Here is a 15,206-nt window from a genome sequence, read left to right on the forward strand (position 1 = left end):
TAGAACTAATTTTAATAAGTGTTATAAATCAACACCAAAACAGTATCTCTGTGTTTTCTCCCCTGTGTGTTCTGTACAGTCATTCCAGCCCAGTGTTATTCTCTGGTGATGTCACCTGTCCTCATACCTCTTCCAGACTTAATTTTTAACAATACAAGCATATCTCAGATATTGTAGGTTTGACTACAGACCACCCTAATATAGCAAGTCTCAACAGTAAAGTGAGTTGTAATCTTTCTGCTGGTGCAAGGCAGGGGCTTGCCTTCAGTTTGTAAGAAGTATAATAAAGCACAATAAAACAAGATAGACTTGTATATTAATTTCTTGAAGTTTCTCTTTGCAAAAAAAATAAAATTTGAGTGTTTCTAATGATGTCTGCTTCTATTGCTAACTTGATTCAATAAATTGGAAACTTTTAGATTTGGAGATCAATGAAAGGCTCAGGATGAATGTATGTTTCTCAAGTTTGCCATAAGGGCAGGAATTCCATCAGTTTTATTTATGCTGAAGCCCCAGCGTCTAGCACAATGCCTGAAACTTAGTGGGCTATTAAATATTTGATAAACACTAGATTAATTTTAAATAAGGTGATCACTTAAGGCATCCAAATTGGGCTCGAAGCCTGAATTCTGCTTCCTTTCACAGATTTCTAAGTCTTCATTTATGATATTGAGGAATATCTTGCTAAGGAGTACCCTATTCCTGTGTTCTTCATCTGCTTTCTTCATTGCATAATGTGGTAGGTGAGATACGGCTTTGGCTCCACGTTCCTTGGTGTGCTTGCTGTGTGATCTCAGCAGGCTCCTCAGCTTTCCTCTGCTTTGGTTTCTTCATCTACAATTGGAGATAGAGTATGCACTCAAGTTTGGGGGGATGTTCTGAGCTTAGAACAGTGCCTAGCACACAGTAAACATTTTAGAGCTGTTAAAGCTGTTGTTATTCTGGTGCAGAAATAGCTATTCTGTTCTTACTTGTTTGTATCTCCTATCTCCAGTTCCACATTGGTTTCTTTCCTTAGGTATAAAAACAATTCTCTTTAAATAACAAAACCTTTGCCATAAAACTAACATGATTTTTCTTGGTGGTAGCAGTGTAAATTAACACTACCCCTTTGGAGAGTGGTTGGGCAAGATATATCTGGTCATGAAAATACACCATGACTCAGGAATTCCACTCTGGGAAACTTACAAGGATATACCCTTAAATGCACAAGAGATTGTATCCATGAAGATGTTACATTATAATGTCCAGGGTTGGAGAGAATGGTTTAATAAATTCTGGCACACATTTACAATTGATGGGTTTTGAAGACCATGTAATTACATGGAAAATACTTGTTATGAAAAGTACAGCATTATATGTGCACTTGATTACAATATGTTAAGTAAATTTATTCACCTAGGAATTTCCAGAGGATAAGACTTAGTAAGAGTTTCTTTAACCCCATGATTTTGTTTTAAAGTCTAGATTTATGCAAAGCCAGTTCTAAAGGCCCCAAGCTTACCCTGAATTGAGAATTCTTTATACCTTGTTATAACTGTGTCTTTCATATTTGGCTTTAGGAATTCCAGATTTAGTCAAAATCTGCAGTGTGCTGGCTGTAGGTACAAAGAAGAAGACAGACCTTCCATGTACTCGAGGAGTAGTTTTATATGAGACCCAAGACAAGTACACAAACTCCACTGTGATTTTTAAATTCTTTTTTAATTTTTAATTTTAATTTTTTTTTGTCCAGTAACATGACAGTTTGGGCTTCTTGGTGCCTAATGATTAGTTTTCTGCAGTGTAGATTTATTACATTTACCCCTTAGAAATACTAATTTTTAACTCAAATATTCAAATTGGCTTTGGTGAGTTATACAAACAGGCCCAAAGCAGCAGTTTTTTTCAGTTTTCTGTTTATCATAAACCTCATTTCTTTTCAAGTGGTGGTAATCCTTAACAAAGTGTGCCTTGACCAACCAGTGCATAGACTGCTACCTCTGTCTTGGTTCAGCAGATGCTAGAGGAATGTGGTGGAAGGAAGAGTGAGTAGTTACTGGATAGCTGGGCACAGTGAGGACTGTGGTACATGCTTTATTTCTTTGGCAAACACCATGCGTCTGATTTCCGAAGTAGTCCCCCCCTACTCCATCCACCCCCTACCCAGGATTGCTGACAAAAGTCTTGCCTGCTCTTTTGTCTGCATTGATACTGCAAGCAAACTGTTTTGCTTGATTCCTTAATATTCGTTACCCTAAATTTTGAGCTTTTCATCTCCTTTTTTTTTTTTTTGATAAGCCATTTGAAAATTTAATTACTTATAATGGTGCTAACGGGCTAGCCTGTGCCCAGCTGGCTGTGTTAGGTACTTGGATCAAGGTCGAGGCACTCAATTCAGAAGTGTGTGTGTGTTGGCAGACAAGCACAATATGTTTTTGCATTGACACTGTACAGTTAGTAGCTGTTCTCTCATTTTTTATATCAAACTCTACTTGGCACCTACTGGGTTTTTGAACTGTGTTCATGGCTAGTATTATTATAGAATCTTGAACATTTATTCCCTAGGAAAGACGACATCCTTGTGTCCAAGTTACATTTTGGTCAAACAGGGCATATGTTAAAGCTCTGATCAGCTCTTTGAAAGTACTGCATGTCACATACAAGTCATGTCAAAAGTTGCCTTAAATATATATAAATTTATATAGTGTATGAGGGAGGACCCAAACCCCCCCTGGAATTATCTCATGGAGGGCAGACCCTTGTAGTGTAGGCTTCCCCCTGCTATGTGGGTGTTCTAGAACCCATCTGTATCAGTGTACCTGCTGGCGTTGTTGTGAGAGGCTGTGTTCAGCTTCAGTGAATTTTTGGGGAAGACTCTTGAGTTTGCCTATTTCATGATGGGTCATTTACGAGCATACCTGACCGTACTGCACTGCGTGTTCAGTAGGTTTTGACCAAAAACAGTGTGACCTCCGGGCCCCACCCTTCTTATTCACCTGATCTTGCCCCCAGTGACTTTTGTTTTTGTTTCCCTGGATAAAGAAGGTCCTCAAAGGGAAATGTTTTGCCACTGTGGAAGAGGTGAAACAAAGAAATGGCAGAAGCACTAAGAGGCATCAAAATAGACAAGTTCAAAAACTGTTTTGAGCAGTGGAAAAAACGTCTCAATAAATGTATTGCATCAAATGGAGAGTACTTTGAGGGTGACTGAAGTTTAATATGTAAGGATGAATATACAATTTTTTATAAATAAAATCCATTTGGGGGGTCTCCCTCGTATATGGAAGAATGATTGGTTTCAAAGTAGAAAAAAGCATCAGCTCATTCAAGGAAGTTAACAGTTTGTTATGTGAAAGGTGTTAAAGGCTTTCTTTTCCTTTGTTTTCTGTAAGAACTATTAGGATAGGGAAAATAAGCATGAGGGTTTTAACAGGAATGCTTAATATCTCAAAATCTGTGGAGGCAGGGTTTTCTTGGTAATATACTTTTCAAAATATAGTAATGATTTTTCGGGAGAGGAAGGGTGACCAAATTTTTTTAATTGGGTTTCATTTAGATTTTGGTGTTTATTCTAACTGGGGCTACCAAATTGTAGATGTCTTACCTGATTAGGTAGTGATAAACTGTGACATAGCAGCGTTTTGTGAGTGTTTGGTATTAAGCCACAGGAGCAATAGGAAATAATTTTGTGAACTGCTGTTCTCTGGGTTAACTCAGATAAACATGGTACATTGAACCAAAATGAAATTCTTCATCTTTGTCTCCAGCTGTTACTTAATCATTTGTAACAGCCTGAACAAGTATTCTTTCTTTCAGGCCCTCCCCTTTTCTTCCTACTCTGAGAAAAGAAGGGAGGGGGAACCCGTGTAAACTAGCATATCACTAATTCAGTATTTTGTAATACTGTTGAATTGTGTTAGGGGTCACTTCTGTTGTGATCGCAATAGAATAGCGAAGTAGTGGCTGCCATTCCCAGCTTGTAATATTCCTTTTCAGTATGTTTTATATACTTTGATGTTCCATCAAGCTTATCATAACCTTTATTTTCTGGAAATTAGGTTGGTTTGGTCTATAATCATGATATAGAATCTGTGTCATAGATAATTGTGAAGCAGGTATGTGCTATACTTAAATACCATTGTGAATTCCAGGAATGACGAAAGCTGTGAGCAGTGAGTTCCTGAAAAACTTTCATGAGGCTGTTCTCTGTCTTAGTACTGTTAACAGACAATAAGGGGTTTTCCCATTAAATTGTGCATGAACTAGCTTTAGAGAATACTCCTTTGAAAGAAAAAAAAGGAGTGAACTAATGACTGAAAAAAGTCAGCCCCCAGTATTTTGGAGCTCAGTTTGAGAAATACCATCTTTTCTGACCTAGAGTGTGTTCTGTTGTTTTGTTAGGGTGCTTTGTTGGGTCTGGATGTATTCTGTCAGTGCTTAGAGTCTGTGGGTTAGTCTTTTCTAATGCCTTTGCCTGTATCCACACCCTCCTGGTCTTGGCACTTCTTTCACTTGACTAGCCAGGGAAGCAGTTTCTACCACTTTTACATAAGAATGTACGGCTTCCTATGTGATATGATATGTCTGCTTTAATTCATCACAATTCTATGTAGAGGTTTTATGTGGTACCTAAGAAAAATTGACCCAGTTTGAAAGACGAAGGCTCTTGGAATAGATGATGTCAGAATTATTTTATTTGTGTCATAATTGAATGTAAGATTTTATATGCTTTTTTTTTTTTTTGTGGCAAGGAAAGGATAGCTCCAGGAGACTCTTAATCTAATTCATATTTTCATTCTACCACTGTCTAGCTATGGGGCTTCAAAAGTTGTTTTAGCCCTGTCACTTCATTTGCAAAAACAATGACTTTTATTCTGTACGCCTTACTGGAGTTACTAATCATTTCTGTAATGGTTCAGCGAAGAAGGCAGACAGAAGATGTTCCTTGGAAGTTTTTATATTTTTAAAGAAACAGTGAACTTACTGTATACTTTTTTCCTCTTGTAAAGGTATCATGGGAGGGGTCTTTCAGAGACTGTTCTATTTTATTCCTCTGACTTTTTGTAAATAAAGAGAGTAGCTCTTATGCTAATAAATGATAACTCCTTTTTGGAATTAGCATTCCAAAATGTACCTTTAATGTAGCAGAAAGAAATAGAAAGTGCCTTATCTTCTAAACTGTTTTGATAGGCAAGGCACCATAGATTGACAAGTTGGAAAGCTGGCATCTGCCTTTCATGTTAGGCTTCCTTTGAACACGAAGAAATTCTGTGTTTTCCTTGTTCTCACCCTGCATTGCCATTTGATTGCTCATTGATCAAGGTCACCCCTTCACAGACAACAGTTAGTGTGATTCTTTAGACTTTGGGATTTACCCAGGCGCTTTTTTTCCTAGGCAAAATTAAGTTCTCTTCCATGCCTTCATTTTGGGATTGTATACTATGTTTAGGTGAAGAGTTTTTCCAGGTTTTTTGTTTTTTTTTTTGAGCTGAAATCAGAAGTTACAGGCTAAAAGGAATGCTGGAATTACTTGAAAGCAGGATTTTGGCCTCTGTTAGAGGAAAGTTGTTCAAGTTTTAATTGATTCATTGTTATATCTCACCTTATTCCTGGAAAGGACTTAAGGTGACAGGTATGTACAAGACTTTCTCCACACCCAAGCTTTGTGAAACAGTTGCTAAGATTCACTTTCTCACCTTTCAGTCACTCCTCCACCGTGAACTCTGGCTCTGCCCTCCTTACAGTGCCTCACAGCCAGGTCTTCAGGGATCTCCGTTGCTAACAGACACAGTTCTGTATTTGACCTTGCTGTCAGGTCTAAAAGTGGCTGCACCTTCCTTTTATGTACATCTTTTTCTGATTGTAACAATGGTATATGGTCATTATAAACACTTTGGAAAAAGACACCTGTAATCCCTGTCCATAGTACTTTTTCCTCATTGAAATGTTTCTAAGACAAGTGTCTTGTTCCTTTCCTCCTATTCTCTTTCCTCCTGTGTCAGTTTACTTGCTGGATACCTTTCTCTTGCAGGTGTGGGGGCTAAAAAAAAAATTAATGCTTTTTTCTTCCACCTTTGAAGTTTTTCTAGTTGAACTAATATTCAAATTAACAGAGACAGATAAACAGGAGAAAAGTAAAAAATTTTAATACTTGTGCGTGAGGAATTCACATATGCATTTAAAATTCCAAAGACAAGCAACATTGGGTATATATGGCATTTTGGACAAAAGAGGAAAAGGCAGCAGTGAGGGGCTGGGTGGGGGCTGGTATTAGATTTCTGAAGCGAGAATGAGTGATTTACAGGTAGTTGAGGAAGAGCCAAATGTGTATGACAGGAAACTTTTTGCTAGGCAACTCAAAAACAATGGGACACAGAGACTATCTAGCTTGCATAGTATGCCCCTTCTTTTCCTATACTTAATTCAAATTAGGCTACTCAGGCTAAGGTGAACATCCTAATCCTAAGACTTCCTTCCTGAAACAGGTTTTTCTGTCTGAATCACTTAGGCAGGAAAATGAAGGGGGAAGGTCAAGGGTTCTTTCTGAGTTTTGTTTCTTAATAAAAGTCTTCAAATCATCCCCAAAAAGGGGATGAAGAAGCTTCTGGGTAGCAAAATTTTGGTTCCTTTCACAAGCAACATCTGTTAAAACAGAGCTTACTTCTCCTTCCCCTGCTTCAAGTCTGCTCTGCTGCCTTTGCTACCATCTCAGTAACAGGCGCCTCTCCGCATCCAGTGGTGAAGTGAAGAGATGCAGACCTATCTTTGACTCCTCTCCTTCAACCGCCATGTATGATTAGTGGCTAAAACTCTGCCTTTTCTTCCTTACTGATCCATTTTACTTGTCTTTCCACTCAGGGCACCTTAGCTTAGACCCTGATTGTTTCTCACCTACCTCAGTTTTCCAGAAGCACCATCTATGTTTGAACCTCTTAGGTCTTCATTATATCCCTTCAACACTTAGTTTAGAAAATGAGGGCTTCACTGACCTCTTTCTACACCCGCAAAACTGAGCCTGGTGCAGCTGGTGCCTTCTCTTTTCAAACATTCCTTCCTTCTCCATATCCCCCCATGTAGCCCATCCCAAGTGTCCCAGCACCCCGCTACCCTTATAATACATATCACATTCTGTTGTAATTGCCTGTTTACTTTTCTGTTTCCCCTAAAGCAGAGGTTAGGTCTTATTCATAATTGTACCAGTAGTAATCAGCCCAGAGTGCTCAGTAAAATTTTGATAATAAATGGATAGGAGGAAATGGGTGGCAGTTAATACGAAAAAATTTTGAATCTGTTATGCTAGTTTATGGTTCTGGATGCCTTAAATTTTGTGTCTTAAAACGGTATGTGTGACCTTTGTTCATCTGTTCCTGTAGTGATGGCTCGGTGAACAAGTTTCCAGAGTATGAAGTATGGTAGTAGGACGAAGCAGGAGTGAAGCCGAGTGGCTGGCTGGGGCAGGCTGCACCACCTGCCGTTGCGGGGAAGGCTAGGCTTTCCTGTAGGTAACAGCAGTGTAGCAGAGATAAGGTGGCTGTTGAAACTAGGGTGGCTCTGCGAGGGATGAAGAAGAGGGAGCATATTAGTGACCTGGTGAATGGGTGTGGGATCAGGGAGGAGGAATCCAAGTGACTCAGTTTTCTGGCTTAGTTGACTAGGTACTTGATGTTACCATCAGCTAGCTGTGTTGATTTTTGAGATTCTTGTTGATATCCAGGTGAGTGTGTCTGCTAGGCAGACAGTAGGATATGAAGCTTGGCAGAGCCCACCAGTGGAGGGTCATCAGTTTGTGGTGGTGAAAAACTACAAGAGATCACTTAGCTATTTGGCTTAAGAGTAGTGATATCCTAGAAAGATGAGGAACTTTGAGGAACACTGATTAAGAGCAGGGGAAGAAGAGAGAGCTGGGAAAAGGCAGTGTCAAAGAAACTGAGGAATTGAAGTTGAAGGGGAAATTTGGTGATAAGAAAAAGCCATAACATTTTTCCTGCTTTAAAGAGAATAACAAGAAAATGGGTCTATCTTTACCCAGCTGTCAGCTGTCGGAATATAAATGCTTCAGCATGGACTTCTGCTTGGCCGTTCGCTGGGCAGTCCCACCTCACCCCTGTTGGGGCCGCCCAGCACCCCAGCCCAAATCTGGAACCCCCAGCACTCTTGCATAAGGTCTAACACATGAGCTTTAACGTTCTGTCCTAATTAAATCTAAGGTTAAAAACAGATTCCTGGGCCCAGTCCCAGAAATTCTGACTCAGTGGGCCCAGGGGTCTTAAATTTTTACAAGGACATTTCTGAGCGTCTCAGAACAGTCATGTGTAGGTAGGTGCTATAACCCTACATTTATTTAATTGCAAGACAGCAGGACTTTTTATGGTGAACTTTAAAAATACAATTGTGATAAAGAGATTGGCAACCATGGAAACCTGGCTGGAGCTTCCTGCAGTGCCTGTTTGAGGGAGTTAGGTGGGGGTGGGGAAAGTGCTACCATCTGGTGTAGTCTGTTAGAGATGGAAAGTTTTTATTTTATGGATTTTGCCACAGATGCTCCTGGTGCCCTGTTCATGTTGGTGGTGTCCACCACTGATTTCAACCAAAGCCCAGTTTCTCACTCTTAAGTGTTGTCAGTACATTTCTATTTTCTCCCTGGGGGCCTTCAGGGCTTGCAAAGGAAGGAAAGAGGTTAACCCAGGGCACCTTCAGCCAGTTTGGAACTCGAGCCTAAATGTTCTTTCTCACTCAAGGGACCCACAGAATTGTCCCCCACCCTCCAGCAGTCACTCTGATTGCATCAAATGATCTTATTAGCTAACCCTCTTGTACCTTTCCTTCCCTCCCTTCTGTTCCCTGGGATCATCTCCTATTTAATCCCTGCTAAAACCTTATCTATTATTAATGCATCATTTGAGCTGACTTCACAGGTTAATAAATGCAAACAAAGCCCGCTGTAATCACTTTAGTTTCTTCCTAATGTCCTTGTCTATCAATTTAGCACCTAAAATAATGTGTGGGGGAGGAAGGCGAATGGAAGAACATATTGTGCAATGCAGAATGGTACACACATTGCTGAAGTTTAAATTTATCCACAGACATTCTGTAATGAGATCATTATGTGAGAATGTATTGGGTTTTTTCAGCAAACTCCATTTTCATTTTACTTAGAGAGGAGTTGAAGGGATATGGAAAAACCAGAAAATTGTTGACACATAGATAGCACTAGATGTGTCTCTTGTTCATTTATCATTTCACCTATTTTATTTATATATCTCATCTTGAAGAATTCTGACTGGTTCTTTTGTAAGACCAGGTTATAGAATATATAACAGAAAACTAAATGTTACAGTCCAGAAAAGGGGAACATCTTTATAGGTTTAGGATATAAATTGCCAAAGATCTATTTCAGGGATAACTTTAAAAGTATACTTTGTGTGCCTTAAATGCAAGACTTCTCTTTACCTAGCTAGAAGATACTCATTTCCACATTTCTTCTTTTAGCAGAGACTGGACTGTAGGAATTAAAAGTTGGAATGAAAGGTACACTTGTTCTGGATGATCACTTTCATTCTTCGTGATTAAAGCTGATAACTGAAAGCAGTTACTGTGGTGGAGCAGGGGCACTGCAGTAAAGTCCCAGACACACTGCAGTAAAGTTTAAGGAGCGAATGAGAGAGGAGTATACTGAGTTGCTCAGTATGTGTGTCTTAGACTGGTGTTCCCATGAGTGAGAGTAGGTAAAATGCCATGTTCTTAACTGTTCTTGCCTCACTGCCACCAACTCTGAGACTGAAGATGTTTATGTTGGTCTGTAGGCTTATTTTGTAGGAGACAAGCCCATCCTTACAGTACACTTTCTTCACGGTGCTCTGTGTAGCAGTGGGCTGTTTTGACACATAAATTGACAAGATCATTAGGTAGATAAATTAGTAGTCTAACTCCTCGGTTAATATTTCAATGCAGACTTAGAAAGGAAGTGACCAGTTCAAGGTAAAATCACCCTATGTAGTTAATTAGTGATATGGCAAGTACTAGAACTCAGATCTCTACATGTAATCATTTTTTTGTCTAATTTCTAAGATGGCTCCCATTGCCACCCCAGGTCAGGGAACAGAAAAAGGAAGGCACTTTTTCTGAACTAGTTCCAAATGGGTTTTAGAATTAATAAGGATTATGGGTTCCAGATTTGATTTATGATATTTGTAGAAAAACAGCAGTTAAGAGCTTCTACAAATAGATTTTTTAGAAAATTAAGACTAATAGTTGGGCAAAGTACATAAGCAAACAAGTGAAAAATTATAAACATCTAAATGTACAACAATGTGGGAATAGCTTAGAAAACAATATAGCAATTTTGATAGACGTTTGCAACCAATAAAACACTTGTTGCAGTGACTTAGAAATAGTGTTAATCTACCTGGAATTCTGGATGGGTTCCTTTTCTATTTTCCTTTCTTCTGTTATGTGCCTTTTACTTACTGCGTTATAGTCGGTAAGTTCAAATTTCTTTATTTTAAGCAATAATTTTAGATATAGGATATTGACTAAATGTCACTTTTCTCTCATTTTCTTCACTGAGTCTGAAATTCACCATGGCCTCTACACCATGGAAAGTGGTTAGTTTGCTTTTGTTATTCTTGATCATTGAAAACTAGCTGAAATGAGAGTTGGTAATGATTTAGTGAACTGATAGAAAATGTTTCTATTACTTGCTAGAACTGAGTGTAAGTTAAAAAAGCTTTCCTAAAAACAAAATGAGTATCATAATCAAATGTGTATTTCTTTCCTGTAGAGCCTCTGTTATGCACCTAAAACCATATTGGAATCTGCAGAAGAAAGCACAACCTCTGGAAATTAGCAAGGAAACTCTGAGAACTCCCATGAGCCACCAAGAGCCTATACATGATGAAAAATGCAAAGCTCTCTCCATGAAATCAGGTGTCTTTCCTTCCACCTCTCCTGGTAAAGCATCATCTCGAAAGCCTTTTGGGATTCTTTCTCCAAATGTTCTGTGCAGTATGAGTGGGAAGAGTCCTGTAGAGAGCAGCTTGAATGTTAAAACCAAGCAGAATGCACCACTTGCAACAATCCACCAGGGCGAAGAAGGGGAAGGGCCACTTGATATCTGGGCTGTGGTGAAACCAGGAAATACCAAGGAGAAAATTGCATTCTTTGCAGCCCACCAGTGTAGCAATAGGGTAGGATCTATGAAAATAAAAAGCTCCTGGGATATTGATGGGAGAGCTACTAAAAGAAGGAAAAAATCAGGAGACCTTAAAGAAGCCAAGACACAATTAGAAAGGATGAGGGAAGGCAGCAGCAGGTGCTTTGAGCCTGAGCCTTTCGCATGTGGCATTGAACACTGTTCCGTGCATTATGTGAGTGACAGCGGGGATGGTGTCTGTGCTGGGAGGCCCCTGTCGGTCATACAGATGGTTGCTTTCCTGGAGCAAAGAGCCAGCGCTGCTCTGCTAGCCGGTTGTGCGAAAAACTGCAGTAATTCACCCGCCATGGTGAGGATTTCTGAGCACTCCAGAGGTGTGCCACCAGCCTCTGAGCCCTTGTCTGCCCCAGGAGCTTGTGAAGAACCCACGGAAAGGGGAAATCCTGAGGGTGGTGAACCCCAGAGTGAGCCAGTCCGTGTCCTCGACATGGTAGCCAGGCTGGAGTCTGAGTGCCTGAAGCGGCAGAGCCAGCGTGAGCCTGGGAGCCTCTCGAGGAACAACAGCTTCCGTCGAAATGTAGGCCGGGTGTTGCTTGCGAATGGCACTCAGGCTGATGAAGACAAAGCAAACAAAGGCGCTTTGGAGACACCTGGCACTCAGGTGAATCCTGTGGGGTCTGTATCTGTGGACTGTGGCCCATCTAGAGCTGACCATTGTTCTTTTAAGGGGAAGCAGGCCTGGGATGGGGCTCCTCGGGGCTGTCCATCATTGCCAGCAGGTGTGGGTTTCCACGTGGATAGAGCAGAATTAGAGCCAGATCAGCACACTGCTGTGAAAAACAGCAGTCGATATGATGTAGAAATGACAGAGGAAATTGAGTCACCTTTTCCTCCTCAAACCTGTCCCCAAGCCATTGAGTTGCCCACAGATGCTATTAATTGCATGAGTAGAGAGCTCGCACCACAAAACCCTGATCAGAGAAGAAAAGAGTCCGTGTGCATTAGCATCACTGTGTCCAAGGTGGAGGAGGACCAACCTTCTAATTTAAAGTCCTGTGAAGACCCACTTCCAGGGAGGTTGTTTTTTTTGCCCCGAGGTCAACAAAAGTCAGACTGTTCCCAGTTGAATGAAAGCACAACAGAAGAGTCTTCAGAGGCCAGCCAGCTTGCAGATGCTGCTGAGGGTGGTGGAGCGTCTGAGGGAAAAAGTGTTTCAGCTGATTCGTTTGGGCCAACGCCAGCCTCCCCCATGGAAAGTACAGTGCCGGTACTTGAGGTGTCCAGCTGGAAGAAGCAGGTGTCTCATGACTTTCTGGAGACAAGGTTTAAAATCCAGCAGCTTTTGGAGCCTCAGCAATACATGGCTTTCCTGCCCCACCACATTATGGTGAAAATCTTCAGGTTACTCCCCACCAAGAGTTTAGTGGCTCTTAAGTGTACCTGCTGCTATTTCAAGTTTATCATTGAATACTACAACATCAGGCCAGCAGATTCTCGCTGGGTTCGAGACCCACGCTACAGAGAGGATCCTTGTAAGCAGTGCAAGAAGAAATATGTGAAAGGGGACGTGTCCCTGTGCCGGTGGCACCCCAAGCCCTATTGCCAGGCATTGCCCTACGGGCCAGGATACTGGATGTGCTGCCACCGCTCTCAGAAGGGTTTCCCTGGCTGTAAGCTGGGTCTTCACGACAATCACTGGGTCCCTGCGTGCCACAGCTTTAATCGGGCAATCCATAAGAAAGCAAAAGGGACTGAAACTGAAGAGGAATACTGAAGTCTGTGTGACAGGTGACAAAATGACTGCTTTTTAAAACTGCAGAACACCACCTAGACATACCGTTCAAGTGTTGCTTCTCCGAGTCCTCACTCTAGGAGAGTCTGTACTTACTCCTATAGGACTGCCATTGCTCGGGCACTTTTTAATGTACAAGCTGTACAAGAAAACCGGCCTCATTGTTCTACAGTGGCACTCACATTTGACCCAAGGTGGAAGCCCACAGTTTGGTTTTGGCTGTGAATAATTATGCCTGTTTTCCCAAATCAAATCCATCTTTAGAGGATGCAGACTTTCCACCATCAAGGATGTTGAGAAAAGTTCACTGCAGACTGTGCAGGCAATACCCCAGAAGGGGTTCCAGAAATGTTGTGAGCACTGGCAGCATATTTGAAGTAAGTGAGTAATGTCCTATGAAAAGAACAGCAGCAGTCGTGGATGAAAAGAATGCTTACGAAGGAAAAGTCAGGCACCTTACCTTAGATCTTGTATGCTTGATGCTGTGAGATTGATGTTTGTGGTTGGAGGTGGATTTCATGCCCTGTGGTGTTTACAGTGTATATAATGGTTGCGTTTTCATAGGGCTGTGAAAGTGCACATTAAACCTGAGCGCCTTTACCTGAGATGAGTGCTTTTGGCCCCTCTGTAAATAACACTTAAAAATCCGGTTGTATACAGTGGACAGCTGACTGAACACCATAATCACCACAATGCAGCTAGGGTAGTGTTGCGGCTATAATTGTGTGTGTGTTTTTTTATTGTCTCAAATTTGTATATCCTGTATAAAATATGAATGTTTCCCAAATAAACTATGAATGTTTCCTGTATAATATATGAATGTTTCTGAGAAGAAACTCTAAATAGTAAAGAGGTTAACCTGTTCAAAAGATACCAAATAATGGTTTAACTGGACAACCTTAAAATTAGCATAGAGAGCAATTCTTTGTTATATTTTAGTGATTCAACAAGAATGAGAGATTATATAGTCAGATTATAACATTCTGTCTACTTTATTCTGTCTGGTTACAATTTTTTTTTTTAAATTTCAATAAAAATATGCATCTTAAATGGGACATGAGTTGAAGATTTTTTTCCTCCTTTATTGAAGTAATGAAGGATATTGTAAATTGAGGTGTAAGAATTAAAAACTGTTTTTGAGTTGTTATGGAGAAGGGCAGAGAATATTTTTTCTGCTACTGAAAAGAGACCATCTTAACAAGCTTGCATTTGCACAGCCCTTTAACACTTGGAGTTTGTTGTCTGCCCGTATTTCCTGTTGGATGAAGCATTATCTGGGAGATTCTTACAGCTTGCCTGGGCATAATTAATTGTTCAGAAGTCATTAAGGATGTATACAGGCCTGTGGTCATGTACTGCTTGGTGGGGCTTGGAGATACTGGACCCCAGAAAGATGCTGTGGAGGATCTAAAAGTAGGTGGCTTGAAATTCAGTACCCACCAAAAAACGCTGCAACCTGTGTGAGCTCTGGGCTGTGGAAAAACAATGGTAAATGACCAGGAGGGGCTGATCAGGAATGACGAATGAGGGTGGTGCTGTGATGGTACCAAAACAGAAAGATGTGAAGGTCGAGTAGGCTTTGGCTAGGCCTGGCATGCAGAGTGGGGTAGCACTGGAGCCACGTGGAGCTGGGGTCACCTGTGGCTGAGGCAGTGTGTGGCCACAGAGCAGCTTCCAAATTGGAATCCACTTTGGTTTCCTCTCCCCTTATCCATAGGCAGTATCTGCTCATCCCTGGGAAGAGGGCCCTAAAACTGAAAAGTGTTTCTTGATGCTGAACAGTTCCACCCTTGTCAGACACATGATAATGATACCTCTGACAGACTGGAGCCTGCAGGCCAATTGATTGTGACTCAGGACTGAGGAGAGGCTGGGACCAGCTTGCTTTGGTCTTCGGCCACTCCAGAGGCCCTTGTGGCATCCTGTCCCTTCCCCGTGAGAAGCTAGTGCTGCTGTCTACACACCAGGAAGGAGCTCTGGTCCCACAGTCTGACTTTGGCCACCAGCAGCAAGAACTAGAAGAATCTTACACATCCCAGAACCCAGGGTACTTAAGGGATAGGTCAGGGTCAAGAGTACAAAGCTAAACAAAACAGAACCCTTCTTGGCTGGAAGAAGGGCCATTTTGTGTTTGCTTGGGGCCAGGCTATCTGACAAGCTCTTAAGAATCAGGAAACCAAGTCTGACCTAGTTGAACCCCTGCTGAGCCAGCCTGGCTCCAGCACAGATGAGGGGATTTGGGGCTGATAAGCTCCCTGAAACATCTATGGCCAGTGGTTT

At 41.2% G+C, this 15,206-nt stretch overlaps 1 protein-coding gene across 9 annotated transcripts in view; it reads left to right on the forward strand.

Annotated features, from left to right (window-relative positions):
* Positions 1–13,981, forward strand: part of FBXO34 (F-box protein 34) — a 76,614-nt gene extending 62,633 nt beyond the window's left edge. For all 9 annotated transcript variants that reach the window (XM_045823434.1, XM_045823441.1, XM_045823435.1 and 6 more), the window contains one exon: positions 10,763–13,981. In XM_045823434.1, the coding sequence (XP_045679390.1) occupies positions 10,773–12,908 (2,136 nt within the window). In that variant the 5' untranslated portion in view covers positions 10,763–10,772 and the 3' untranslated portion in view covers positions 12,909–13,981. The remainder of the gene's footprint in view (positions 1–10,762) is intronic.
* The last annotated feature ends 1,225 nt before the right edge of the window (positions 13,982–15,206 follow it).

This window comes from Phyllostomus hastatus, unplaced genomic scaffold, assembly GCF_019186645.2.
Source record: "Phyllostomus hastatus isolate PE091 unplaced genomic scaffold, TTU_PhHast_1.1 phas_scaffold_501, whole genome shotgun sequence".
Classification (NCBI taxonomy): Eukaryota; Metazoa; Chordata; class Mammalia; order Chiroptera; family Phyllostomidae; genus Phyllostomus; species Phyllostomus hastatus.